General features: G+C 32.6%; 3 protein-coding genes across 4 annotated transcripts; 2 read left to right on the plus strand and 1 right to left on the minus strand.

The window, feature by feature from the left end:
• Positions 1 to 1,162: 1,162 nt before the first annotated feature.
• LOC105344264 (TNF receptor-associated factor 2) lies at positions 1,163 to 23,742 on the plus strand. Of its 2 annotated transcripts, XM_066075407.1 has the most exons (10): positions 1,163 to 1,167; positions 18,384 to 18,401; positions 18,803 to 18,976; positions 19,456 to 19,537; positions 20,264 to 20,362; positions 20,989 to 21,147; positions 21,598 to 21,672; positions 21,800 to 21,865; positions 21,984 to 22,612; positions 22,768 to 23,742. In XM_066075407.1, exons 3-10 carry the CDS (start codon positions 18,813 to 18,815, stop codon positions 23,096 to 23,098), a joined length of 1,605 nt encoding a protein of 534 aa, XP_065931479.1. In that variant the 5' UTR covers positions 1,163 to 1,167; positions 18,384 to 18,401; positions 18,803 to 18,812; the 3' UTR covers positions 23,099 to 23,742. The 2 variants fall into 2 exon arrangements, with proteins under 2 accessions (XP_065931479.1, XP_034302657.2); XM_034446766.2 differs by lacking the exon at positions 1,163 to 1,167 and having other exon boundaries at positions 18,261 to 18,401.
• LOC105344267 (uricase) lies at positions 1,318 to 11,488 on the plus strand. The gene is made up of 8 exons (XM_034446764.2): positions 1,318 to 1,468; positions 6,047 to 6,280; positions 6,506 to 6,622; positions 7,421 to 7,499; positions 7,852 to 8,035; positions 8,305 to 8,428; positions 8,535 to 8,630; positions 9,119 to 11,488. The coding sequence occupies exons 2-8, from the start codon at positions 6,047 to 6,049 to the stop codon at positions 9,191 to 9,193; spliced, it is 909 nt and encodes a 302-aa protein (XP_034302655.2). The 5' UTR covers positions 1,318 to 1,468; the 3' UTR covers positions 9,194 to 11,488.
• Positions 14,744 to 18,239, minus strand: LOC105344265 (SNARE-associated protein Snapin). Its single transcript, XM_066075409.1, has 4 exons — positions 18,079 to 18,239; positions 17,743 to 17,789; positions 15,560 to 15,678; positions 14,744 to 14,959 (listed from the first exon to the last, which is right to left on the minus strand). The coding sequence occupies exons 1-4, from the start codon at positions 18,195 to 18,197 to the stop codon at positions 14,885 to 14,887; spliced, it is 360 nt and encodes a 119-aa protein (XP_065931481.1). The 5' UTR covers positions 18,198 to 18,239; the 3' UTR covers positions 14,744 to 14,884.
• Positions 23,743 to 24,842: the final 1,100 nt, after the last annotated feature.

Consider the following 24,842-nt stretch of genomic DNA (forward strand, 5'->3'; position numbering starts at 1 on the left):
AAGGTAATTAATACATTTTTTTCAGACCGCAATAGCCTTTATGCACTACTCTTGATGATTACGTCAAATCGCTCATGCCGATACTTTTGCCTTATACAGGGTATAGAAATATCCGGTATATCGCTATTTAAAATATGCTACATTTCTAAAAATGTAATAAATAAATAATTTAATAAGTAATATATTAATAAATGATACAAAATATTTGAAATATATAAGGACATAAATCAAACGGCATCCATAAATTCTGTGAAAAGGCCATTGTGATTGTTGTTTCATGGACCCATTTTTTATTCTGGCGATCATTTCATTTCGATGAAATTAAATACAATTTAAATTGTATGCACCATTTTTACTTATTATAACATGACCTAGATACAAATTGAGTTTTAAAGGGACTTGGACACGATTTGACTTAAAATTTTCAAATTTTATTTTTCCATTTTTAATGTTTATACTGATAAATATAGAGGTTTATAATGCTATGTCAAAGTTTGAAAGTTAAATATCAAGTTATAAGTAAGATACAGAATTCACAATTCTTTGTTTTGTAAACAAACTCGAATATTGTCATTTTTTACAAATGTGTTGTATTGGCGTAAGTTTCAATCAAATGTATCTTTCTTTTGTTGATAATAGTATTTATGAAGATACTGAATTAGTTTAAATTGTTTTTACTTGTTATTTTGTCAAAGAAATGGTAAGTCTCTAAATTACATTGTCTGTAAACAACTATAAGACTCGAGCTTTGTTTACATAACAACCAATTCTTACCTCTGTATCTCGCTTGTAACTTGACTTTAACATTCAATATTTTGGTCAATCATTTAAAATGCACCAGTAAACCATTTTATACATAAAAAATAAAAATAAAATTTTTGATCTTAAATCGTGTCCAAGTCCCTTTAACTAAATCGTTAATGTTTCTTTATTCCCTGCCATATCATAGAGCATGTGGGTGACGGAGTTAGGTTCATAAGTTATGATAGCACGTGTGATAAACGTCGTATTCAGAGGACTTATTTGAATAAAAATAAAAATATTTTTGTTAATAATTTTATAAATTATATTGTTTCAGATTATATTTAGTGATTGCAAATGATAAAAACCACAAAAAATAATTTACAGAGAAACGCGGGAGGTTTTCTGCTTATGGTGACGGAGTTTGGGTACTCGGGGATAATAGTTTACAACGTTTTGAGCGTCTCGTTGTGGATTGATGTCTACATCTTTATCCAAGGCAAGCTATTCTGAAAATTTAAAGATTAATCTCTTAACTTTTACCTCTACAGGGGTTCGGCCCCCCTCTTTCTAGATCCGCGCATTATGAAAACGAAAGGAGCCAGTTTTGTTTAGTTGACCTTGACTTACATGAAAACTGAAAGTAACAGTGGAGAGGTGAACAGCTAATGTATAAATTGTCACGTAATCGCGTTGAACTATAGAAAGACGCAACGACTGACTGAAAGTAAGTATGATAACGCATTTTAAGGGCTAATTTGAGCTTGAAATTGTTATAAAAGTGTCAATGCTCAAAACACTGACTGAAACAGTACTGCAGTAGACATGCATATTATGTAATAACTCATTGTTGTATCTTGTGTTATTTCACGGCTCTTATGGCATAACATTCTGTTATTCGTTGCTGTCTAAAGGTTAACAGGTGAAGATTTGATGAACGAAAGAAGCAAGTCTACACGTAAGGATTCATGCTTAAAAAAAAACCAACTTAGCCTTATTCTCTTTTGAGAAGTGGACAGGCATAGCTCCTACATGTATATCCACATGGATGTAGGCTATGCTTGTCCATTTCTCAAAAGAGAATACTTAAGCCTGTGTGTCTGGTGTGTTCGTGTGTCTGGTCTTAATTTCTCTAAGTAAATATAATGCCAATTGCCAAATTGTTTTAAACATGAATTATGCTTACATGACTATCGTGTAAAAAGCAGTTATAATGCCAAATTGTTTAAAAAGTACATGATAATCGTGTAAAAAGCCATTAGAAAGTCCGTACACGACGGTCGTGTAATAGATGATGAGAAAGTGAAAGATTGTTGTGTGTACCGTTTTAAAGTGTCATATTTCCCAATGAAATATAAATAAAGTATAGTTACAAATATATTACAGTATGAGTATTTTTAAAGTTTGAGCGTATCAAGATTTAATTACCTAGGGACTCTCAGAAAATGTTTATTTGATAAAAATAATAAAATTGAATCTTTATGAAAGAATCCAGATTAACAGATCATTTCCATTGATAATTAATCAGAGAATAAAATTTTCATTTATAGGTTCCTAATACCTTTAAAGCCACAAAGTAATGGGAAAATAATTCAGGAAAAATAAAAACATCATAATTGATCTGCATGTAGCGCATCTTTGGCTAACAGTCTATTAAAACTCATTTACATATATTTACATTCTACTGTGTTTTTCCATTAAATTCCGTGATGTTTAAATGCCTCTAAATGCAACAAGTAGTCAAAGGTCAAATTGACGAGTTTTATTATGACGTCACAAACGTTGAACGCTGTAAACTGCAACGTCACAAGCGAAAATCAAAGTTCACGCTTGTGGCTGTTACTGTGGCTCTTCCATTAATATTAACTTACCCTTAGGATAAGATAGGAATTTTAAGGTATGAATCACATTTGCAGACAAGGCAAGAAGTTAAAAAAAATGTAAATATAAGCATTAAATCATGATTTTTTGAAGTATACACTCTCATAACTGCAGCGGTGTGTGCATACAAATTTTCATAACGCGCGTTACTCAATTTGTATGCACACACCGCTGCAGTTATGAGAGTGTATACTTCAAAAAATCATGATTCAATGCTATAATAACTGCCGGTAGATCTTGACTTTTTATTTTAAACTTGTTGATTTAACGTACAATGGCTTAAGTCAGCTGAAAAGCAGAGCTTAGTTAAGGTCAGACGACACGTTCCTCACTTTTATATAACTTTTTCCAGGAATTTGTTGATGGTTTACTACTATTTTGACAAGCTTTCTTGCAAAAAATTAGGGTACCTTACCAAGCATTTCTGCAAAAGACTAGAGTATGCAATCTCCTATATAATCTTCTTGAAAATACACTTGAATTGCTGATATAAAAATAAATACATATACAGCACATCAAAATTCACTATCATGGAACCCTATCTCCATCTAGACACATAACCTCATCCAATTAAATTTTAATCAATTTTAAAATAATTATAAAATTAATATTTTTTATTGGAACTCTTTATTACGAGGAGATACAAAAAAGATTCTCGAGGAACGTGTCGTCTGACCTTAAGAGACTGATGGTTGTGGCCATTGAAGACTGCATTAATCTCCTTTAGAAGAGAAACTCTATTTTTATAAAAAAATATAGAAAAAATATAAAATATACAGATTTTGTCTATACCAACTAATAGTTTTAAACTATACAAATTTTTTTTACCCAGTTCTGAAGGTTAATTTATTGACCATCCAGCCACCTTAATACAGTTGTAAAGCTCCTAGAAAAAGACAAATATAATGTGTAATGGGATGGGAGAAATAATGACAAAACAGACCAGGATTGGAACTTGGGCCCCCTGGATCTCTAGTCAGGTGCTCTACCAACTGAGCTATCTTGCACCAGTATTTAACCGGTCTGACTGTCACAAATGTAAATTTACTTGAATACTTATATTTGCCAATTTCGCAATGACTTGCACCAAAAACAACTTACGGTATTACCGCTAACATTTGAATTTAGTACAATTTAGTCATCTTATGAAAAGGCCCAAGTTTTTGGCCTATTGATTGCTTTACCTTGGTTGAGTTGGTGTGGAGCTTAATTGATACAGTGTAAGGCCTGAGAAGAAAATGGTATAGAAAGCAGAATTTGAGAAACTACAACAGTCCAGTTTCCACAAGATTAAAACATTTTTGATTATGACTTGGGAAATGCAGTAAATAAAGTGCCATGTCAGCTTTTTGTCAGTCAATTCGATGAACAACAATTATAACCAAAACTAAATTATTAAATCAGGAGTAATTTTAGATCTTATTTTATATAAACTATACAGCACTGTACATACTGTTTAAGTTTATTGTATTATTTTCTTCAGTACTTATATATAAACTTTTTTATATTTCAAAAATCACATGCTGTGGAGTTTGGAGAATTTCCATTTGTCTATCTTCAATTTTATCATATAAAACAAAAATCAGAAATATTATTTCAAGTGTCAATAAGGTTTTATTTTTACCATGTTATATCACTTTCCCCAATACAGGAGGTGAACAGGAAAACATTGATCTCACACACTTGTATTCTCCATGTACATGTACTGTTTTCTTTGAAGTGAATAATACATAGTGTATAGGATTGTTTAGCAAATTGCAGATATCCAAACTATCAGGTAAGCAGATAACTTGTAGCTGATAATTTGTTCAGAACCAGTTTGGACTAGAAAGAATAATTTTACAGTGACCAGGCTGCGCTCAGTCATTTTAACAATAGAACATTCTAAGTTTGGACCTGCATGCATGAATTTTTAAGTTGCAAATCCAAATTTTATAGCCAAACAATTCTTACAAAAATTTTCACTTTGCCAATATTTATTAGCTGTTGTGCTAATGATGACATGTGCAGCTTTAAATAATTGCAGATGCAAATCCATGTAGCAATTGGGCAATTAGATGTCACCTGTTTATGATTTTTGTACATTAATGATGAAGTTACGCCATGTTCTTTATTGTGTAACTGCAAAAATGGAATTGATCTTGCTCTATTTAGGTTTCTTAAATTTAATTGAATAAATTGAATTCAGTTTCATTTGAATTTAATAATCTAGAAAATGTTCTGTTCTGTTAGACCTGGGGAATGGAACAGTTTAAATTACAATGTATTGCCAAAATTCTATCATAATTAAGTCTTCATGAAGAAGTAGTTTCATATTTAATTTCTATCAATAATTACTACATGTAAACTACATGTAGATTTTAAGTGGGATGTTTACAAGGATATGACTAGCAAGTACTTGATTTGGTGGAAACATATTTTAATTATTATGTCAATAAACATAATGGGATTAAGCAGTAGCATATCCTTTATATTAGCCTTCAGTATTTTACTTGTAGAGCACTTGATGACATAGTCTGAGTTCCCAGTCTGACCATAGATTTTCTTATGATACTGAGTTTGCCTTGGATAATCAAATTTACAGTTAATATATTTCCATGCACTGCAGGAGTTAAAATATTGTGTTCCTGTTTATTTGATATTGTAATAAATATATACTTGTCTGGTATACATATTTAAAAAAAGGTCATATAAAGGATGGTGAATTTTTCATCAAAAATGAAGGTGGTGGGGGGGGGGGGACTACATGGCTTTAGACTAGACCTTCTGAACATTGTGTGATAGTCAAAGAAGGTCAGTGTGTTACCTGCAAGCTTATCAGGGATCCATGAGCAAACACACTGTATGTTTTACAGATCTTTGTTCCCAAATAGGCATAGTTTTGCAGACAGTAGCAATTTTGGGGTGAAGGGCACCAACATTTTCTTATCAATTCTCTTCTCAGTATTTTATCATATGCCAGCTTTATTCATTCAGGCATTTAGAACTTCAAGATATTTGTAATGCCCTTGTGATCATGCAAGACAAGGTGAAAATTACGCCGGAGCTATGGAGTGTAATACATGTACTAAAAGAATGTGAATTAAAAAATCAAGTCCTTTTTCTTTTGACATTATCTGATATGAAAACTGTTGTCCAATTTATAGTTTTACCACTCAGTATTTAAAATAATCTTATCACAAATAAAGAAAAGACATCATTGTAATTATATCAAACATATTTATACCCCCAATTTAAAGGAGAGGGGGTTACCCTGTTGTGTCTGTCTGTCCACTACAAATTTCTGTTGCATTTTTCTCCGCAACTGTTAATTCAATATTAACTTTCTGTTAAATGTTGATATTGTTATTTTGTATATTCACATCAGAGCAGGGGGATCGTTTGTGAGCAATGGCTTACAGATTTCTTGTTTTTTTTCTTTCAGATGGCATCAGAATCTGTTATTCAAACTGAATTTAAGTTCACTGGATATGGAAAGAATTATGTTAAGCTCTTGTATCTTCGAAGAGATGGAGACATTCATTTTGTCAAGGAGCTAGAGGTCAGCACAGAGTTGACCTTGAACAATGTCAAGGACTATACGCATGGTGATAACAGTGACATCATAGCTACTGACTCCCAGAAAAATACAGTATATGTTATGGCTAAACAACATGGGGTATGTATAGAGGAGGATCACCTATTGGTTTGTGATGATGCCAAAGCTAATAAAAATGTACTGGTACCTGTATTCATATACACTTACAATTTGACGACACTGAAATAATAATATTATCAGAACGAATTATATTCTAGTTACAACTAAATATACAATAAGCATGTATGTCTTTTATAGTTTATTCATGAGTCATAACATACAACTCCTTATTTTTTCCACTGTTAGGTGAAAAGTGCGGAGAGATTTGCCTTGCAACTGTGTGAGCATTTTCTAAGAAAATATCGCCATGTAACAAGAGCAAAGGTCTACATAGAAGAGGCACCATGGAAACGCATGGAGATTGTAAGTTTGAACAACTTGCTTTTTATACTTACTGTTTTAATGACAGTCTGATAAGACCATCCCCTTTTCCTTACACTCACCAGGGTCTGACAGGTATTGATAATTTAAGGTCGTCTTTACACAACCTCTACATTTAAATATAATCTAAATGTACCCCAACCAATTACATAGTGTTAGTACATAATTTTATTTGTTTTATGAGATGTTTAAGTCTTGAATACTGGATGTTACATAGAATACATGCATGAATTAATTTTTCTGTCTCCTTGTGAAGGGTTCCAATAGATTTTCTAAAGCAGTGAAAGCTCTTCTTGATGGGTCAGAAGTAAAGGTCATGTGAAGATGACCTCCTATTGATACCTGTCAGACCCTGACAAGTGTAAGAAGAAGGGGGTGGTTTTAATCGGACTGCTTTGATGATTATATTGATTGTTATTGTTATTAGAATGTCACTGTGTGACATTGCATGACATGTACTACAGCATGCACATTGTTTTCAGTTTTAAATACCGGTACATGGAATGTTGTCTATTGGCATGATCTAATAATATTAGACTAATATCAAACTGAATATGAATTTTGATCCAATGCTTTGCTTGCTTAAATTCAGAAAGGTGGTAATGTACTAGTGTAAACAAGTTAACTTTTTTCTTTGATATTTTTAATACAAGAAAAAAGAATTATATAAGTTGATGAACATAACACAGAGAGTAGGGATTGCCTTTATTTATTTATTTGCTTATTTTGATTTATTTTGCATGCAATAAACAGTGTTTTACTGTGCCTTTTGTAATCTAGGGAGGCCAACAGCATGTTCATGCTTTCCTTCTGAGTCATGAAGCCAAGCATGTGTGTGAAGTAGAGCAATATAGGGATGGTATGTAACACTTTATGGGGGCTTATGTTACTGGGGATTTGGGACAAAATGGTAGAGACTAGTGGGGATATCTTATAGAATTAAAGAAGGATTTCAAGGATAAGATTTTCAAAAAAGTTAATATTGAGTGAATGCTGCTTTAGATATAAAGTTATCATATACTGACCGGTACTCAATACATACACCGGTATATATTCAAACATTTTAAATACAAAAAGTGAACCTTTATAAGGTCTTTAAAAACTTTAATATGTAATTATTTGTTTTAATACCAGTGATTTAAACATGTTGTGGCTAATTAAGAAGGACATTGTTTTATTAAGTAGGACTCTGTTTAATTGTGTATATATAGAGAGGCCTACCATATGGACAGCCCTAAGTGGTATGAAGGTAATGAAGACCACACAGTCAGCATTCAAGAACTTTGTCTCTGACGAGTTCAGAACTCTGCCCGATGCTGACGACCGCCTGTTCTGTACCATCGTCCAGTGTAAATGGTGGTACAACACATCAGCTGTCAACTTTGAAAGGGCCTGGTGAGAAACCATCTGGTTTTCAAGAATATTCCAAATATTCAAAAGAGGAAAAATGTAGAGAATTTTTATACCCAGCCTTTTGTGTATCATGTTGTTCATAGAGAGGGAAAATAGACAACATTTAAGCTGAAATAATACTGGTACTGTAGATGGCAGTTTACAATTCTTAGATCAATAGTCTTTACAAGGTTATATCAAGGTACAGTATATCAAGTGAATTTTCTTACAATTTGATTTAAGATAAAACTTAGATTTGGCTTTATTTTCAGGGAGGGAGTCAAAAGCATTATTCTAGAAATCTTTGCTGGCCCAGCTGACAGGGGAGAGTACTCTCCCTCAGTACAGAACACCCTCTACCTTACCGCCCAGAAAGTTCTTGAGAAAATGCCAGAGGTAAGCAGACAACCCAGTAATCAAATTTTTTTTTTTTAATTTACAAAGATTATGCTGTGACTTTTGCTTGATTTCTCATTGCGAAGTATTTTATCTTTTTTTTCAGGTGGAAAAAGTCTACATAAATCTGCCAAATGTGCACTACTTTGGAGTAGACTACAACAGATTTCCAAAGATTGATTTTGTGAGAAATGATGACAATGTAAGGTTTATACTGAATCATTTGTGATTGTCAACAAGTCAAATTTAGTTGCACATGAGTACTTTAGATTTCTGATTAAACATGAGGAATTAATATCCGCGTAAAATAGTGAGAAGTACCCCTTGTGAATATTAAAATCTTGCTTTTATTTTTTTAAGGTTAAGAATGATAAGAGATTAAGATAAAAACTCTGCAGTTTGTATCGAAACACAAGAATATTAAATTGCATTTGAGATTTTATATTAATTCTCTTGTTTTTATTCAAAACAGCAGGATCGCAGAATTAAGTACTTGCATAAAATAAGGAATCTACAGTAGTGTTAGATAGATGTCATTGTTCTTGAATTTTATAATACAATTGTAATACATGTATGATCAAGTAAAAAGAAGTTTTCGTACATTTTTATAGTCTGGTTTTGATATTTATATTGACTTTTGTTTTTCAATCATTTGTCTCAGTTTGATCTCTTATGTAAATTATCTTACAGGTGTATATGCCCACTGATAAGCCATCAGGAAACATTAATGCAACAATAGCTAGGAAACCCAAATCCAGACTCTGAATTTCTAGCAGATGAACAGAAACATCCCATGCTAGTCCTATTAGTGCTAGAGCCTATAAGAGGTTAATGCCAAATGTAGTTCATTTTCTGTGTAATTTTAGTTTAATTTTCTTTCTATCAATTTAAACATATATATGTCTTTTCAATGGCTTAGTGAGTCGAAAGTAGACTGTATTCAGTTGTGTTTAAAAAGAAATTCAAAATGATTACTCTTGGGAAAGCAGATTGATTAGATGGGCTAAATCAAATTGAGAAATAAGGAAGTGATGAATTAGTTTTAAGTGAGAATGAGTGTCTATGTTTTTGTTTTGACACAAATCTAGTTAGTGATCTGACCCCCAGTCCTCAATTTACTTGTGTTTTGTGTTTTTGATTAATTATATAAATACAAAAATGTACATTCTTGATGTCAAAGTCTGTATTTTGTTATATATCTCACACTAACATCTGACTAAAGTCTTTATTTAAATATCATATAATTTTCTTTGGCTTGAAAGAGAAAAAATGAAAACATTATTTCAAGTATTAGTCATTCTAGATAATTTCTTTTTCTGTCAGTAAATATATTTAATACAGCAATTTTGCATGGCTGCCCTGTCATTTACAAGTACTGTTCAGAGTCAATTAAACTGAAAATAAGAATACAGCCTTTTACATGAATGTATTGTTTTATCTATAGATGCATGATGATGTTTTGTTTCTGATCTACAGCAGATAATGTAGTTTCTGACTAATTAGAGACTCTAGTTAAGGATCAGTATTTGGTATTGTGATGTAAACAGTATTACTTGAAATCCTTTTCCACTTCACTTGTCCTTATGGTTGATAACCTGTTAATGTGTTTAAAATCCTCTGTTATAAATTCATAACCAGTGTACAATTTCTTGAGATAAAGTGAGTGGAATTAATTCAATAGTGATACATGTAAAATACAGTGGGTTTTTTTTCTTGTACATATAATCATTTGAATGATTATTGTTGTTCCAAAGTCATGCATTTAATGCATAAATGTTAATGAACATTTGTTGATAACCAGTTCATTTTTTTTAAATATACACTTGTTAATTTTATTGTTAAGGGTTATTAATGATATAGTTGATCTACAGATACTTACACGTTGAGTTAATCTTAAATCATTGATTTCCTGTTATTTGTGCAAAGACAATCTTGATTGATAAATTTTTCATACAACTCTGTATACAGAGATTGTTGGTGTAAAATTGCAGAATTCCATTTGAGACTGTTAGGGTAAATTTTTATTGAATGTTTTATTTTTTTCAGAATTCCAAAAATGTGTGTACTTCTTGTTAAATGTATAATCACACATTGTATGTTGTTTGTATGTAGAAAAAAACAATGTCAGTAGAGGTAGAAGTGTAATATTAACGTTAGCTTAAAGAAAGAAGAGAAGAACATGTATGCATATCGGAAACAATTCTGGTTTTTTTATAAATTGGTTTTTTTTTTCTATATGTGAAGATACATTGCCCAGTATTTAAAATTTACTGTAAATCAAGTATTATTTTATTGCATTCAATTAATATCTGCAAGATTCGAGAGTTGTTCATGCCCGTTTCTAAAGAGAATTGAATATCCACACTTCTCGGAAAAATTTTATGTTGTGAATTTCTTCTCAACCAACCATTTTGAAAAAAAATGGGATATAACTGGATATACTATTTGACTTGCAGTGTATTAATATCTGAACATATAAGAGGTTTATGAGGGTTTCTGGTACGAAATATTCATGCAGTTTATAAACTAGCAATAAGTACAATTGTATTGTATAAGAATTTTGGTTTAAAATACACAATATATTTTTGTAAACACTTTTAGGTTAACTTTGATCTGTTTATTTTATGTTTATACATGTCAGGTATACTATTTTTTGCTCATCTAGGCATTCCAAAGAGAAAGTATGATCTGATGTTTTATACATATCACCCCCAAAAAAAGTTTTACCTGTAAAACCACAATTATTCTTTAATACATGTGTATTGTATTTTTCAGAATTTTAATCCTGTATTATTGATTGCTCATGTACAAGAAATTCTGTTTTAATGTTGTGCATGTTCAATTCCCTTCCCCACTACATACATGAATTCTCTGAGGATTTCCAGTATATATTGTTATATCTAAATCTTTGTTTATCTCTCACAACAAGTCAGTGTACCTGACATTCTAATGGGCACCAGTATATAAGTTTGTATTCCCTATTGTATGTTTACAAGAATCTGATTATTGAATGTATAATGTGCTATGTAGTAAAATAAAATATATATTTCAGCACTTGAATTGTTTTGGGGTTTTTTAGCTCACCTGAGCCAAAGGCTTTTCTGATCACAATTTGTCCGTTGTCTGTCGTTGTCGTCGTCGTTGTAAACTTTTCACATTTTCATCTTCTTCTCAAGAACCACTGGGCAGATTTCAACCAAATTTAGCACAAAGCACCACTAGGTGAAGGGGATTCAAGTTTGTTCAAATGAAGGGCCACGCCCTTTTTAAAGGGGAGATAATTGAGAATTATTGAAAATTTGTTGGTACTTTTAAAAAATCTTCTTCTCAAAAACTTGTGTGGAGGCATCCTCAGGTAGTGTAGGTTCAAGCTTGTTCAAATCATGGTCCCGGGGGGTAGGGTGGGGCCACAATAGGGGGATCATGTTTTACATAGTAATATATAGAAAAAATCTTTAAAAATCTTCTTCTCAAAATCTATTAGGCCAGAAAAGCTCTAATTAAAATGGAAGCATCCTCAGGTAGTGTAGATTCAAGTTTGTACAAATCATAGTACCTTGGGGTAGGGTGGGGCCACAATGGGGGGATCTAGTTTTACATAGGAATATATAGAGAAAATCTTTAAAAATCTTTTTCTCAAAAACTATTAAGCCAGGAAAGCTCAAATTTGAGTGGAAGCATCCTCAGATAGTGTAAATTCAAGTTTATTCAAATCATGGTAACCGGGGGTAGGATGGGGCCACAATGGAGGGATCAAGTTTTACATAGGAATATATAGAGAAAATCTTTAAAAATCTTCTTCTCAAAAACTATTAGGCCAGAAAAGCTCAAATTAAAATGGAAGCATCCTCAGGTAGTGTAGATTAAAGTTTGTTCAAATCATGGTCCCCGGGGGTAGGGTGGGGCCACAATTATGGGGTTAATTTTTATACAGAAATATATAGAGAAAATATATGAAAAAAAATTCTTTTAAAAACTATTTGGCCAAGAAAGCTCAAATTGGCTTGTAACTATCCCCAGATAATGTAGATTCAAGTTTGTTCAAATCATGGTCCCTGGGGGTTGGGCGGGGCCACAATGGGGGATAAATTTTTATATATGGAGAAAATCTTGAAAAATCTTCTTCTCAAAAACTATTAAGCCAGGAAAGCTCAAATTTGAGTGGAAGCATCCCCAGATCGTATAGATTCAAGTTTGTTTAAAGTCCAGGGGTATGGTGAGGCCACAATGGGGGATGAATTTTTACATAGGAATATATTGAGAAAATCTTTAAAAATCTTCTTTTTAAAGACTATTTGGCCAGAAAAAGCTTAAACTTGTGTTGAGGCATCCTCGGGTAGTGTAAATTCAAGTTTGCAAAATCACAGTTCCTAGTGATAGGACGGAGCCGTGATGGCGGTTTGAATTTTTACATAGGAATATATAGAGAAAATCTTTAAAAATATTCTGGGAAAGTTTTCGGTCCAAAACTCAGTACTTTGTGTGAAAGCACAAGTTATGCAGATTTAAGTTTGATGAAACCATGATTCCCGAGAGAAAAGTGGGGCCATGAAATTGGGGGGGGGGGGGGGGGGGGGGGGGTATATAGGAATAGAGAAAAATCTTCTTACAGGTACAACAACAAAAAGGGCTTGGTATTTACCAAAAAAAAGAGGTGGATAAAAATTGGCAGATTTTCATATTTTTAGCAAGATCTATTGTACTTAGTTGTCAAGATATTTTGATACTTTAATGCTAATTTGATCAGAATTAAGGCAATTGTTGCTCAGGTGAGCGATGTGGTCCCTGGGCCTCTTGTTTACATTTGGAACTTCAGAATCAGAATTTGATTTAATGTTTAAAGAATGTGCAGTGACCAAATGACTAGATCTAGTTAAAGATCATAGCAGATCTCTTAATTCATTTTGGAGTCTTCTTTAGCCAAAGGTTCAAGTGAGCTTTTCTGATCATCCGTTGTCGACCGTTGTCCATTGTCCCTCTGTCCCTAAACTTTTCACATTATTGACTTCTTCTTTAAAACCACTGAAAACCAATTAAAAATATTTACACCAAAGCTTGTATAAATAGTAAGATTTTATATTGTTAAAATTGTGACCCCCCCCCCCCCCCCCCCCCCCCCCCCCCCACCCCCCCCTGTATTAAAAACTGGGTCCCCAAAGAGGGGTTCAAAGTTTAACATAGAAAGATATTGGGAAAATGTTTCATAATCTCCTTCTCAAGAACTGCATTGTTACAGTTTGTGATATAACTATGCAAGCATCTTACTATAATGCAGATTCTAAATTGTTAAAATCGTGACCCCTGCACTAATACTTGGGCCCCCAAAAGAAGTTCAAAATTTAACAAACAGTACTAGAAAAAATAAAGGGATAATGTTTAAAAATCTTCTTTTTAAGAACTACAATGCTACAATTACTATGCAAGCATTCTAAAATACTAAAATAAAATGATGCAATGAACTGTTGTTCAAGTGAGTGATGTGGCCCATGGGCCTCTTGTTTCTCTCCCCTTGGCTCAATCTTGCTCAGACTTAACCAAAAGACTGCTTGAAGGTAAAATGTACTTACTGACTTTGAACCAAATTTCTATGTCATAACTTCAGATCAAAGCAGATTACTGAAAAAAAAAATTTTTGTCTGGACCATGTTCTGTCCTTGGCCCAATCTATCTTGGACTTCACCAAAAGACAGCATGTAGGTACATGTAACAGATTGCACTGACCTTGAACATTTCTAGGTCTTAAGAAAAGATCATAGCAAACCTCTGTGTTAAACCCTGTCCAATTCTTTCACTCCCCTTAATTGGCTTCATCAGAATTATGCTTCACCCAAAGTTTGTTGGAGAAAGGATGAGCATGAGGGAATTCTTTTTAATACCAAAGTTAAAACAAATTCAGGATTAGAATATTACTAAACAATTGAGTTGTTTTCTTAGCTTTTCAGCTTTTATATAACTTGAAATTAAGCTTAAATAATTACAATTAATTCTGGTCCAATGATTAATCTTCAGCAGAAAGTGCGTCATAATCCGAAAGAGGGTCATGCTAACTTATTTTTAGAATTTTTTATTTCAATATCCATGCAGTCATGTTGTTTTTGAATCATATTTTAAGCTTGTAACTTTTGTTGTGCAAACCTAAATTTGAATGTGTGCAAGTAGTTCCAGGGGATCTGCCATGTACCATTGTGACATATAGTGCTGTACTTGATTTAAAGGAAGCTGCATTAATTCAGCCATATTCACTAAATAGAATACACAGCTAAATGTAATATATAATATAGTAGAAGCATTAAATTAACCCAAATAAATCATACATATTCAGATATCGATTTATTTTAATGATCATAGATGCATTTACATGTATGTGGATAACAAATATTTTACAAATATATGAATAATTGTTCGAACAAAACAGATAACAACACTAAAATATTTTCTTATATCCAGAGTTATGCATCAAGTTGGATCCAGTGTAGCCTTCCTCTTTGCTGTTTCTTTCACGACATGGTTGTTAAGTTTGTTTAGTCTTTCCTGTAATTGAGGGAAAAGAAATCAATGTCATATACAGGGATATTTTTGCCCCAAGTTTATTTTTGCTCTTCTACACTTGCAAAAGATTTTGACACATTTTAAACTGGCCCAGTTGGAATTCTAAATAAGACTGTCACAGTTTAAAATTTGCCAGCTGACAAGACTCAAGAGTGAAAGGGGTGAAAAATAAAATGGGGTAAGCATTAATACACTCATCTTCAAGGATATGCATACAGTACATCTTCTACTGAAGTTTTAGATCATAAAAGTGAATAAAATAAATCTAAAAATCATTTTTAAAATATTCATCAAGATTTCTTTTATCTAAGTGGGCTATTTCATTTAATAACAAACATTTCAAATGAGTGCTGAATGCAAAGGATTAAAACTGAAATTAAATGCTGATATACATGTACTTGAGGCATGTTCAGCAGAGTGAGTACTTGTGAGTGCTCGCCAAAATTTGTGTTGCATGTGTAGAGAATTTTGGAGTTCGCTTGCAAGCACCCACTCTGATGAATATGCCTCTGTACATTCCGTAAAATATACCTAACTGAAATGCTGATATACCTGGACATTTTGTAAGAAATGCTGATATACCTGGACATTCTGTAAGATATTATTGACCAGCATCACTCGTCTCCTGGAACTGTTCAGCTTCTTTACGTAAGGCTCCAGATCCACTGGTACAGCCTGCTGCTCAGCGATCCTCTTCAGATCTAAGGCCAACAGCATTACAAAAATCAGAGAAAATCAGTAAGAAACCTTTCCACACTATTCTGTATTGTAAATCCATTTGGTCATGCATCTTACATTAGACACCAGTTCTGTACATTTCTGAAACAACTTTTTTAAAATTACTTTTATACAAATGAAACAAAAGGCACACAGGCCTAGAAATGCTTTTCTGAAAGACTGTAGAACTGGCCAAATTTCTCAAAATTGATAATCCATAAAAACAAAAAGGAAAACAAAGGCTATAGGGACCTACTTTTAGGTACAACATATGTAAGTTCTAAGATTCACCGACTGGAAAGTAAACAATGTGCCAGTAATATTATATTAAATCATATTATTAATAATATCCTAACTGTTCAATACCACTCAGTATTAAGGTAACTCCGTACCGATAAAATCATGGGTTCAAAGTTAAAAACTTAACTTTTTTTTAACTTATTGGACTTGAATTTCATCAAAAAATAAATAAAATATATATGTATCCATACTATTTAAGATGTAAGGTAATAAAAACCAAAGGCTGAAATTATCATCTGAAAATCACACTTTCTTTTGTTTAAAAACTATATATAAGTGGATGGATACTTGTTTGTCTATTTAAATTTTATTGCTTACTTTGCCAGAAAACTAGAATTAATCAAAAAAAATTAAAAAAAAGAAAAAAATTGTTTACATTTGAAAAATTAATGCATTTAGATATATCACTTAGAGAAAAGTAGAAAAGAGTTATTTCCCTTTGTCATTATTGAATTATGTCGAATATAAGGAAGAAAAACGCTTATTAAATATCTCCAAGTAAACAATGATTTGAGTTTTTTTGATATGCACCTTTCATAACATAGAAATTACAAATCTACTTGCAAGAATTTTAATGAATTTATGGTTTATGTAAAATGAATGACGTCACAGGAGGGTGGATTTACTTTAAGTTAAATAGATTGACAACAAAAAATGATCAAAGGCACTGAATACTGTGGAATAATTATTATTCATGGGGGTCAATGTTCATGGGTAGGCAAAATTTTCTTGGTTCATGGGGTCGTGATTTCGTTGGTAGCATATAATTTAATATTAAACATATGGTTGCATATGTTACGTTCGTGGGAATGTAAAATTGTGGGCAAGGATTACCCACGAAAGCCACAAACATTGGTCCCCCCATGAACAATGATGATTCCTTTACTATAATGGGATTTGTGGTATAAGACCTATGTAAATATATTATAGTACATTTGTACATGAAACAGATCCTTTTTGAAATCTTATGCTTAATATCATTCCTGTCAAATCATTAATCAAAAACCTGTCTATTGTGTTAAATTGACACTGTTTCAACTGAAATATACAACCCTGGATGAAGTCAAACAAGTCTTGTTGCATTGAATACATGTATATTCATACCAGTATCTATTACCCATTGACTGAATGGTTGGGGAATATTAGGTGCTGCCTCCATCTAATCAGAGTTTTATTGACACAAACGATTGAAATCCAAGCTCTTATTAAAATGGCTTAACATATAGTTTTGCTCAAAGACTAGTAAATGCTTACAAGTTAAATGAACAAATGTTCAATCTAAGAGTGCATTGCTGCATATTATATTTACAAAAATATACATTTATTTAATCAATATATACTTTCTTTGTTTTGAATACAAAGAAATCATATGGCCACACCAATGTGATTTCTTGTTCGTCGGACCCCGTGCTCTCGTGTTTAAATAAAGCTATACAAATAATATTATTATTAATTTTCAGCATCAAGGAAATTCTGTGCTGTTTTCTATTATATTTCTGCTCTATTTTTTGCATTTTAAATACAGGTAGTTTAAATTTATAAATCAGAAACAAGTAGAAGAAATATAACTGTCTGCTCAAATTTATGTACCGCCTAAAAATGTTGCCTACAAAAAATAATGATTTTATTATCGCTCGCCCTCTCGTATCCTTTATCACAGAATGTCCAATGAACAAGAAATTACAGTGGCGTGGGCAATATTGATTAAATAATTTTAGTATATAAATTTAAAGATTGACACACATTACCATCAGCTAAGCTATCGATGTGTTGGCGAAGCTCAACTTGACTCTCTCTGTAAAAAAAATCAACAACCTGTACATGTACATGTATATGCAGATCAATAAAAAATTCATATCAATCTTATTTCAAAGCTGTTTCATAATGGTAGATTTGTTCTTTTTTACTATTGTTTAGGGGAAAGTTTAGTGTGGTAAAATCTGGAAGTTTCATTATCAGCTTACACGAAAGACAATGTCTTAGCATTAGCATGATAATAAATACAAAGAAAGATGTTGATGCATGTGTAGCCCCGCCCCCTTTTTAGGTTACATTCAGAATGAATAACAGAACAATGTGAATACCGGACTGTTCGGACTCTGTCATCAATTTCTTCTACAGATGGTTTCAGCAAATCAATTAGACCCTCAGTTAAAGCATCCCTCGTTTTAGTGTCCAAAGGTTTCTCACTCTCGGCAGCCATTATATTTTTTCTCTGTACATCGATCCCGATCGTTATTTCTATTAATAGGCATGGGAACTTTCATGGTTAATTTTAGATTTTCTAGTTACAATTTTTTTTTTTATTTATAGGAACACTCCCATTAGCAAGTTAATTTTAGAACCCAGTCATTGCTAGGAAAAGATTAAGGGAGTTTCATCAAATGTGCATAGATGAAACAGTAAGGTAAATCTGTTGTACATATGTGAGAGTATGGGGCTGTTGTTTTTTTGTTTTTTAATCATCAGCAGACCATCATAAAACATTACATGTTTATTTTTTACTCAATCATACCCAATCATACTCTCTCTCTCTCTCTCTCTCTCTCTCTCTCTCTCTCTCTCTCTCCGGTATACATGTATAATTGTAGAGAACTGTAATTCGATCAAATCGATTATATGTATATCAGTCCGAAATATCTGACGTTTTCCTGGCTTTTTTTACGATTTTGATATTTTACATGCCAGGAAGTAGTAAAATATCAAAATCTTTAATAAAGCAAGGAAAACGTCAGATATTTAAATTCGGACTCGCAATATTATAGATGTGAATTTAAAAAAACCTGTAGATACACTTCCTCGTTTCAGTTACTCCAAAATGTCGGAAGTTGGACTGCCAGTGGGAGGATATCCAACTGAGATATTTAAAAAAGGGTTTGATTTAAAAGTTTTGTGCAACGCATGCAATAGAGTTCTACGAGACCCAGTCCAGAGCTACTGTGGACACAGGTTTTGCAGAGAGTGTATTTCAGCCATAATAAGGTGAGGGTATATATAGTTTGAAAAACCCAAATGTGCCTGATGGCAGGACCCCCTCTCTCCACTTCCATCCACCCCAAAGATTTAGACCTCCAGAGCATGTGCACACCTAGTCCCTTTCCAAATAACTGAACTAATAGATATATATGTAAACCCAACCACCCCATACCCCCCCCCCCCCCCTGCGTATAAAAATGCAGGTTGGGGATAATTTTACATATTAAATCATTTTTTGGGGGTTAATTTTTAAAGGAATTTCTATACCAAACGGAGATTAAAACTATCCCGGGGGTAGAATTAGGGGTAGGGGTTATGGAGGGGTTCTGTCCACAAATAACCATAACTATTAATTGTATGGATACAAAATTAATGTATTTATATTTTGTTATTTTGGATTCAGTTATTATCTTCTATATGTTCATATATTTATTCTTCTTTTGCACTCTTTAACGATCTATTCAAGTATGAAATTATTTATTCAGCTCTGGTAGCCAGGTTCAATGCAATTCATGTATAGAGGAGGGTGTGGACAATGAAGACTACAGTATAATCAGGAAAGAACAGGTATACAACAAACAAACAATGAATATCATTATGTACAGGACTCCCGAATTTCAACTATGATATATATTTATTTTATATATTTTAAAAAAAATGAACTAAACATAGCTACAATATATGTATAGTATACGAACCGCAAAATTTTTCTCTCTTAAAATAAGTGTTGACAAAAAATTTTGCTGATAAAATTTAATATAGATTCACATCTTAAAACTATGTAATTTACATTTGTTAACTATGATTAAGAGTTGTTAATCATTCGTTTCACATGCAAATGGTTGTTTTTAGTGTTAAATATAGTCATAAATAGATAATCACGTTCACTATGGTTTACAGACGTGAAATATAATATATGTATATATTTTCTGTCAGTAAATAACAGTTTACAACCGATAAACCTAGCTTATCGACTGTAAAACTATGTTTAGCTCCTTTTTGTGAATTTGGCGCTCCAAATGTCAATTTGATATACGTAGGTCAAAAGTAAATACGTCATTCAAGAATATCCAAACTGGTCCAAGTAGTGTTCGAAGACAACAAAGAAACAGGCATAATGAATTAGAGTTTATGATATTGATTCTAGATCCACGGAAAGTTGTGTTTGACGTTGATCCGACAATCTCAAGAACTGGTCCTCTTTTTAATTACAGAAATTATAAAAACGGAATATATTACTATATAAATTGTCTTTCCAAATTCCCTAAAATAGCAACACCGCTTTTGTTACAGCTTTTCCCTGACAATGCACTACGTAGGGAAATGTTCAGTATGGAATCCAACTGTTCCAATCTGGGTTGTCCATGGACCGGGAAATTTCGTGATTTCGAGGTATCGTGTCTTTATTCATCAAGTTCAAGCTTAGGTTATTACAGAAAAAAATCGAATTAATTCCATATCGTTTTTATAATTCCAATAGCTTAAAGCAAAATTGGGTCCAAAGTATGATTGTATTCGATGTTATTTGGAAAGCCCTTTATACATATATCAAACATGGAATGTATTATTTGTTTTTCACTTCTACTCCTTGTTAAAATTTCATTTGGTATAAATATATATCAACCATTTCATGTTTTGAGATATTGATTAAGCTTAACTAAGAAATGTACGGTGCTTCAGCTAGGCCATGTCTCATAAGATGAAGAACTACTAACCGAAGTTTTTGAAAGCAAAGAAAATATGCCGCTTAATTGTCAAACTGATAAATACCGTATTACATAACAAATAGAAATAATTATCCCGGTGGTGATTACGGGCTACTTGTTGTATTTTTCTACCTTGCAATTCAAACATAAATCAAATAACCCAAGACATCAAGAGATCTCTAATTTGCCAATTGTTGAATATGAATTTTAGACGACCAATTAGATTTTAAATTGTAAGATTGATGAGTATAAATGTATTTTTAATTGTTGGTCTTTTGTATGAAATAAACCAAAACTGTTACTATTTTCAAGAAACACGTGAAGGACTGTAAGTTCCGTCCTATACCGTGTCCAAACTGTGGGGAATCAGTAGAAGTAAGCAGAGTGAAAAGTCACGCAGAGAAAGACTGTCCCAAGCGACCGGTGACGTGCAAATACTGCTCCACAAGTACCAGTCAAGACCAACTGGAGGTAGCTATAGACTAAAAACGGAAGCTGTTTATAAAAATAAGAATTTTAAGGATATTGTAAGAAAAGAGTGAAATCTTTATATGACAACTGAAGGGCACTTGCTATAAACGCACCCTAATGAGAAATCGGAAATACACACATAGATATTTTATCATATACTGGTAAAATGATTTGAATTTTTTGTCATAGTCATAAAAGAATTTAGCAATATTTTATGATACTTTATAAAAAAAAACCTCTAACGCAGTATAGGATAGAGTCATGTAAATAAATATTAACAAAAATGCCAACGAAATCTGTATATATATAGTTTAGAGATTCGATTTTTTAAAATATCTGTTCAAAATCAGTAGGAAATGAAATGAAAATGAATTATTGCATCAATAATGTTCCTTAATTTAAAATATTGTTTATTATATCCCTATCTCACAAGTTTCTTTCTATTCGCAGGAACATAACAAAGAATGTCCAAAATATCCAATGAATTGCGAGAGCTGCGGCAAAAAGAAAATTCAACGAGACAAGGTAGCCATTAAAGTACATATGTATAGCAAGACAGAAAATAAACGATAGGGTATCTCACTGAATCCTAAAACTTTTGAAAAATAACCTGCAATAACACATATATTTTACAAAAATCAATTGTTTACAGTTTCAGGAACATGTAGATTCCGAGTGTCCAAATAAAAAAGTGAAGTGCATTGCAGGATGTGAAGCGGTAGGTTTGTCGACACATACAAAACTTGTGTTTGTTTATTGAATTCTTATAGTAAAATTCTTTCAGATAACTTATTATATATGTTATATATATTGACAGTGTTTTCATTAAAATGTAGGTCGAAAGACGTCGATTTATTTCTCACATTGAGGAAAAGCCTGGCTTTCACATTGAAAAGATGATGGACCAATTGAGAGAACTAACGAACTCTATTACCGGAGAAAAATTGCGGCATTTGGGTGAGGATGTTGAACAATTGAAGCAAACAATGTCCCTCAGTAACGGTAGGCAACAAAATGGAGCGAGCGGCACCAACGGGTTGCCTAGCTACGATGAGGCACAATCAGCGGAAGGAGCTGGAATCAACACTGACGCCAAGAAATTCGCAGCGGTCGAAATCAAAGTGGGGACATTCGAAGGAATCGTAACAACCCTACACCGTGAGATCGAGCGGGTTCTCAATGTTCTGGATGACCGTCAAAAAGACATGGAAATTATAAAGAGAGACTGCGAAGAAAAAGCAAAGAAAATTGAGGAGCTGGAGAGAAAACTGGCCTACAGCGAGGTACAAGTGACACAACTGTCCCAAAACGTTCTCTCTAAGGATAATTGTTCCTTCAATGGCGAACTGGTATGGCGTATTGAAAACTGGAGCGAAGTACGGGCGAAAGCTGTGGCGGGAACAGTTACTAGTTTATTCTCCCCGCCATTTTACACGTCTAAATATGGCTACAAGATGTGTGTCAGGTATGTCTCGGAAATGATCGATTCAAAAGATCGCATACCTGCTAGAATATCATTAAATTGCAATGTTTCACAGAAACGTTGTTTATTGGTCTTTATCATTATTTTCCCTCGTTTTGGAATTTTATTCATTGCCATTTTTTCTTTCTTTACCACAGGTTATACCCAAATGGTGATGGCATGGGCAAAAACACACATATTTCCATATTCTTCGCCATTTTGAGGGGTGACTACGATGCAATTTTGACATGGCCCTTTTCTAAGAGAGTCATCTTTACAGTTTTCGATCAAAGCGGCGGGGCTCCTGTCAGGGATTCGTTTCGAACAGACCCCAACAGTTCGTCATTCAAACGGCCGACAACAGACATGAACATAGCTAGCGGGTGTCCCCTATTTCTACCGCTGTCCCGTTTACAAGGAAACGGTGGTTTCGTGAAGGACAATGTTATGTTTATCAAAACGCAGGTGGAAGATGTTCCAGGTCAATGAAGATATTTTCCTTCACCAGGCCAATGAAGATATTTTCTGTCACCAGATAGTGATTGCCTGTTCTCATGTAAAGTATACACTGTAAGAATATTCATAAAATGAATGACAACAGGAGGATACTGTAGTCGTCCGAAATTCACGTCCATTCTCGCATCAAAGTCGTGGGTTTCCGACAATTGTTTACAAGTGCGCGCTTTGTGTAAGTTACGAGTCCTGTAAGACAGAACTCTTAGGTTTGAGAAGGGAATTATTTTCCCCATTTACTTGACTTTAGTGTGCAATGATTTAACTTTTTTTTTTTAATTAGGGGTGGATGGGTAGATGGTTACATTTTTGATTAGTCAAACAAAACTGTGGTTTAATTAAAACTGGTTTGGCCCAAGGAATAGAGTGGCATTTGGTGAATATGCATTGAAAAAATATTCTTTTGATTTGCAAAATTACAAAAAACAAGAAACGAATCAACAAATGAGTTTAATTTGTAAGCATGTGAGCAAAATATATTGAATCTATAAAGATATTTATAATCATATTGATGTTTAATAAGTCGAAGCTAAATTATTTTAGCGTCTTTTGTGAAACGATATTGTTACTTCATGTATGCAAAAAATTAAATAACAATATTGAATGTCCATTGTACATTGCAAGTCTATAGCAAATTTTGACATATTGATAAATATTTATGTGAAGTATTTTTTTATGTTTACAATTTTTTTCCGTATGTAAATGAAAATGATATCTTTACGTAGATTGATTGAAACATTTTCTTTTTCTTTTTTTTAAGTCTGTGATATGCATTGTTTTATGCCCTAACAGTTCTGCAACTCTTCAAAAACTTTCTTACAGCATGTATGTACAGTCTTTACAGTATAAAAATGCAATGCCGAAGACATGTATATCTTTATATATATTTTACAGTGACTTATAGGTCCAATAGGCCAGATGTTTAGTTATATTTGATTCAAACCATATTAATTTGTTATACAATAACGCATGTAATTATAATAAATGATCTTCTTACTCTCCATTTAAACAGTTTGAATGAAAAGTTATTTGTAACCCGTGTCCTTGTAATAAATGATTTATTTATGGTTTAAATAGTTTTAATATTTACAACCACATTTTTAGCTATTCCTCTATAATTTTCCCCCGGTTCCTTTATGCACAAAAAAGTAACGAATTCATGTAGGATAAAGAACAGAGAAAGAAAATAAGAAGTCAAAACAAAGAACAAAAAAAACAACCCAAAAAATGGAGAAAAAAATAATAACACAAAAATTGGGATCATAAAAACAATTGAAAATAAGAAAAAATGTAATGATAGTGAATATTTTATATGAAGTATATAATAAAAATAAGAGGTATAAGATATTGAGTGCACGTATATTTATACTGAGGTAAAGTTTAGGATGATATAATGCAAGATTATTAATAACAGGTATTATTTAGAATCTTTTTGTTGACTTGATATATTGTTGAACTGCCTGAAAAATTGAGCAGTTGGTTTTATAGGGAAGTTGTCTATCCCCGAAAAGTAAAACATGTAATACTTGCTCATGATTGAGATTGTTTAGGTTTATATTATTTTGAATACTGCGAATGAGCAGTGTTCTGTGATTAATGTAAGTTAACGTTGGACAAGCTTCTGTTTTAAGAAACAATTTTGTAAGTTCTCTGATGTTGAGTAAAATAACAACCTGCAAATATGAAGAAACCCCAAAAGTTATTAACTTTGAATCAGTGC

The sequence above is a fragment of the Magallana gigas genome, chromosome 2 (assembly GCF_963853765.1).
Source record: "Magallana gigas chromosome 2, xbMagGiga1.1, whole genome shotgun sequence".
In the NCBI taxonomy this organism is placed as follows: Eukaryota; Metazoa; Mollusca; class Bivalvia; order Ostreida; family Ostreidae; genus Magallana; species Magallana gigas.

Coding starts and splice junctions, on each gene's coding strand:
- LOC105344264 (XM_034446766.2), top strand. CDS start 18,379: ATGTGCATAGATGAAACAGTAAG. Junction 18,402..18,802: donor TGCATAGATGAAACAGTAAG/GTAAATCTGTTG, acceptor TCCTCGTTTCAG/TTACTCCAAAATGTCGGAAG. Junction 21,866..21,983: donor GCATTGCAGGATGTGAAGCG/GTAGGTTTGTCG, acceptor ATTAAAATGTAG/GTCGAAAGACGTCGATTTAT.
- LOC105344267 (XM_034446764.2), top strand. CDS start 6,047: ATGGCATCAGAATCTGTTATTCAAACTGAATTTAAGTTCACTGGATAT. Junction 6,281..6,505: donor TTATGGCTAAACAACATGGG/GTATGTATAGAG, acceptor TTCCACTGTTAG/GTGAAAAGTGCGGAGAGATT. Junction 8,631..9,118: donor TTGTGAGAAATGATGACAAT/GTAAGGTTTATA, acceptor ATTATCTTACAG/GTGTATATGCCCACTGATAA.
- LOC105344265 (XM_066075409.1), bottom strand. CDS start 18,197: ATGGCTGCCGAGAGTGAGAAACCTTTGGACACTAAAACGAGGGATGCT. Junction 17,790..18,078: donor GACAGAGTCCGAACAGTCCG/GTATTCACATTG, acceptor TTTTTTTTACAG/AGAGAGTCAAGTTGAGCTTC. Junction 14,960..15,559: donor ATATCTTACAGAATGTCCAG/GTATATCAGCAT, acceptor CCTCAATTACAG/GAAAGACTAAACAAACTTAA.